Source organism: Cynara cardunculus (genome assembly GCF_001531365.2).
Source record: "Cynara cardunculus var. scolymus isolate 2C chromosome LG 6, CcrdV1, whole genome shotgun sequence".
NCBI lineage: Eukaryota > Viridiplantae > Streptophyta > Magnoliopsida > Asterales > Asteraceae > Cynara > Cynara cardunculus.
The window spans coordinates 14,707,334-14,712,079 of record NC_037533.1 but is presented as its reverse complement, the minus strand read 5'-3'; the positions used below and the strand labels follow the sequence as shown (position 1 = coordinate 14,712,079).

Here is a 4,746-nt window from a genome sequence, read left to right as displayed (position 1 = left end):
ATATATGTATGTATGTATGTATATATATGTATGTATGTATGTATATATATGTATGTATGTATATATATGTATGTATGTATATATATGTATGTATGTATATATATGTATGTATGTATAGAGAGAGAGAGAGAGCTTACAGAAAGTGTTATATAGAGTTCATAACAAAGTAAACGGTAAGACAAACTTTAAACAAAAAAATCAAATAACGCGTTCAAAAAACTCGCGCCATTGCGTGCCTGAAGACACCTTGGTGGCCGCCATCGAGTGCCTTTTAGAACCATGATTGGCATACATGAACAGTTGAAGTCACAATTTAAGTACGTGACTAACTAGCAACAAAGGTATGCTTGACAAAGCAAGGTTGTTATCCATCTCCAACCGATGTGCTAAAGTGCTAAATAAATGTGCTAAAAGCTTATTGGTGGAAAAAAAATAGTCATGTTGAAGTATACTAGTACACTTTGAAAGACAAGGATGAACCTCATTTTAACTCAAATAAAATGTAATTTTGACACATTTTGTTTTAATTGGTTGAAAATTTCATAATTAAAAAAGTTTTAAAACTAAATACTAAATTAAGTGTGTTGGTATAATTGGGAGGTTGAATTAATAGATGGCAATTAATGGTCTAACTAAAACTAATTAATATACACAAAAAAATTATTATAGTTAAATAAAATATAAAATGTAAATTTAACTAATTAATTAAACTATTAATATACATTAAAAATGATTATAGTTAAATGATAAACTAATAAATACATGTTAAAAATATATAAAGGTGCTATTGTTTAGCACAAACCGGTTGGAGATGATTAGTGAAAATTTTGAGTGCTAAAATTTAGACAAGTGTTATCTATTCTTTAGCACTTTTAGTTGGAGAAGGTCTTAGATGTTTAGGTATATAGACACCATATCTACCAACAATTTAGGCTTAAAATTGTACTTCCTCTACCCCAAATTAAGTGTCAACATTTCTATTTTAGTTTGTCTCAAAATAAGTGTCCAGTTTCAAAAGTAAATACCTACTTTCCAGTTCTACCCTTAATCGTGAAATGTAAAAATTAATTACTCCATCTATTGTTAAGGGTAAAAGTGTCATTCAGTTACTTAAAAAGTGTAATAATTACACTCCTAAAACTGTGTGCCATTTTTATTGTGGATATTTATTTTGGGACGGAGGGAGTAACATATTTGGTTGTTTGATATGATTTTGACAAAGAACCTAAACAACTCTAATTTATCTTCTCCACATAAAGGGCCTTAAAGTTTACTTGAAGGTATAAGACCACAATAGAAGGCCTGACGTTCAAAGGAAAAGTCCAAACCAAGGTGGAACGTGACGGCTAAAAAGACAGGTCACGATGAAGAGCATATTCAAGATTTCGACCACAATCTAAGTGCTGAAGCTGATTAAGAACACCAAAGTAGCCAATTGTTTAACCGGATTGACGCAAAACATCGAAGTCACCAATCAATCACATAATGACAAGTATTTGATCTTCAACGACCGGATTGAAGACACAATCGTTCCCTTTTATGTCCTCAAAAATATCATAGTTTCCCACTTTGTCTTAGCAAATATATACAAAATACAGAGCATAAGCTAGCCTTGACAACATCATGCACCAAGCCTACAATGCTTACATGATCAAACAACAAATTTGAATTTAGTAGATTATAGTTCTGAACTTCACTTTATTAGAAGTTGACTGAAATACACTAAAGATAAAATTTCATTTTTTTGGTAGTCGTGGGCCAACTTGGGTGCACCTTGACTAATCCCATGGCGCCCTAAAAATAACAGCCAAGAGAATCCCCACTAGCTCTAAGGAGTCTCAAATTGACGACCTAACTTTTATCTGTCAGTTGAGCTGACCCACAAGATTTATACCACAGAGATTAGCAGTACACTACTGGGATACTAGAATCCCTCTTTTTCCGATCCCAGTCTCTCCACCACCGCGAACCCCAGTTAGATTCAGGCATGCTACACTTTTTAGTTATTGGGACGAATCGGAGTTTGAAGAGGGGGAAGGAGAAGGAGCCCTCGACCCACAACAGATAGAGGAGGATTTATGTGGCGTCTGTTTTAACCTTTCTTTATGCAACATCAGCTTGTAATCAAGAAATTGAATGTACCAACCGATGACCGGAGAAGTAGGGGAACATGGAGACTTTGTCTTGAATGTCAAATAAAATGTTCTTAATTACCATACTATGTTTTCTTGATACTATCTTTTCGAACACCCTTATCCGTTTCCAATAGTAGAATTTTGAATTGTCAATTAAGAGGTTTGCTTTTTGCATATCTCCAACTCAACTTGATTCGACGAAACAAAGCATTTTTCTCATCACAAGAGACTTGAATCTTTAACTCATATATTATGATATTTAAACGCTAATGTTTTATGTCAAGCGAAGTTCATCCTAATTGTTGCAAAATTAAATGTAGCAAAGCAATTTTGTATCCAATAGTTTAAATTGCATATAAATCTTGTAAACACCCACATCGAATGTAGCTAAGTTTTAGGAATCTAGGGATTAGAGGAATAGGGGAACTAAAACTGAAATCAATCGAATGAAGAACACAAGGGAGAAATACCTGAGTAAGATTGTTGTCTCGAAGATGAGCAACGATCAAATTGTTTACGTATCGATAAAGCTTTCCTTCCTGCAATGTGTGCTCTAAGTTGTTGTTATTATCCATTTCCTTTGTTAATTTGTCAAATCCCTAAACCCCAACTGATACTCTCTAAAACCCTAATTTGTATGCTTCTTTGAAGAAATCAACGGTACTGATGACAAACCAATTCATGATTTTGATAATGATACGATATTTTGTGCTTCGAACGCCATTACCAGTGGCGATTTTTTTATGGGTTCGAGTATTGTTGTGGGGTTAAGAACTGTGATGCTTTCACTTGGCCGTGGCTATGGCTGCTGCAACCGATTTAGCAAAAGTTTCTTAAGTAAAAATATAACCCTTCTATTTGTTCATATTGACACTTCAAACCCCTCTTGAATGCATCAAAGATCAAAAAAGTGAGAATATTGAATTTTGTTAACAAGATTAGACATAGTGGCGGATCCAGCAACTTTATAGACTGGGGTCCCCTGAAATTTTTTACTGGGGGAGTAAAGGTAAATTCTGTAAAAAAAAAAATTTAACCTAGATAATTTTTTTTAACTGGGGTCCCTTCCCCCCTCCCTTTATACGTTATCTCTGTCGCTAATTAGACACCATTATTTTAAAAATCTTGAAGCTGTTAACATTATAAATAAATAAAAAGCAAGAATCATGAAATATAATAACATGAAAAGAGAAAAAGTAAACTATGATTTCCGTCCATGTGTTTTGTTAGAATTATGACTTTCATCCTTATACTTTGAAAATTACAGTTTTCATTCTTGTGGTTTTGTCAATCTTTCATGTTTTCATCTCTGAGGCGATCATTGTAATCAAGTATGAGAACGAAAATAGCAATCAAACGTAAACCACATAGACGAAAATAACACTCAATTGTAAATTATATAGACGAGAAAGCAATAAAATATAAATTATACATATGAAGAAAAAAAAAGCATCGAATTGTAAACCATAGGGACGAAAATGGCAATTTACAACAAATCATGGGGACAAAAAAACCTAATTTGAAAAATACAAGGATGGAAATAGCAATTTACACAAACCGTAGGGACTAAAAACGTATACTAAAGAAAAACAAGAACCTTGAAAACCTTAACATACAGATATCTGAAATCCAAAAAATAGTTGAGCTAAATTGGATAGGAAGTAGTTCAGATTCCATTTGTTTGATTGAAATATTGTTGGAAATTGGTTCAAGATCAAAAGAATTTACATTTAGAAATCGAAATCAAGCACTTATATCGATGACCTTAAGTTGGGTTCTGTTTTGGGTTTTGATCAGTAACATGTTGGGAATAAAAATCAAAGAATGGGCCACGGATCAGACCCGCTTTCTTATAAGTTGGACAGGTCAGGATTAGTGGATCGCATTGCGTGAACTCTCTCAAATGAAGTTATGAACCCAGAAACTGTGTGTTTGCGTCAAGTTTGGGCCAATTCCAGATGAACCTTTTTAAATTTACAACTTCTGTTAACAACTTTTGACATCGAATGGGTTGCAAAAGACCACCCACCTTGTTATATGCGTTCAAAAAATGTCTATGACCAAATAAATAGCTTTACGAACGAACAAATTGGATCCACTTGGAAAACGGAAAGATTTGAGACCCTTCTTGAACGAATATATTTTTACGAAAAAAGGAACAAGTTGCGGAAGTATACAAACCACTTTAAATCAAGGGTACGTTTTCAAGTATACCATTAAGCTTAGATGGTGATGCAAAGCCAAATGATGTGTTCATCCTCAATTTCAAACCACGATCGTTATGGTAATGATTTTAAATTGAGAATTAAAGAAGCATCGTTTGATTCTTTTTGGCATATATTGATTATTTAGGGGCTGTTTATCAAACTCTTACCCGAATAAGCGCTTACTAAGTCACACTACCTCATCCCGTTGGATATGGTAAGTGTTAGTCCCGAAGGGCAAGGCAATAAGCAGAAAGTAATTGTAGAAGGGGGGGTTGAATACAATTACACAGATTTTTTCAACTTTTTAATTCTTATTGATTTATATCAAGAATTAATACACACAGAAGAACAAAAGATTGTTGCGGAAGATAGGAAAGGAAAACCTAACCTAAACAATCTTACAA

The 4,746-nt window shown here is 33.5% G+C and overlaps 1 protein-coding gene across 1 annotated transcript in view; it reads right to left on the bottom strand.

The window, feature by feature from the left end:
- LOC112513993 (cleavage stimulation factor subunit 50) overlaps positions 1 to 2,887 on the bottom strand; it is an 11,829-nt gene extending 8,942 nt beyond the window's left edge. Inside the window, exon 1 of the mRNA XM_025120256.1 lies at positions 2,606 to 2,887. Coding sequence (XP_024976024.1) covers positions 2,606 to 2,710 — 105 coding nt within the window. The 5' untranslated portion in view covers positions 2,711 to 2,887. The remainder of the gene's footprint in view (positions 1 to 2,605) is intronic.
- Between the last annotated feature and the right edge of the window lie 1,859 nt (positions 2,888 to 4,746).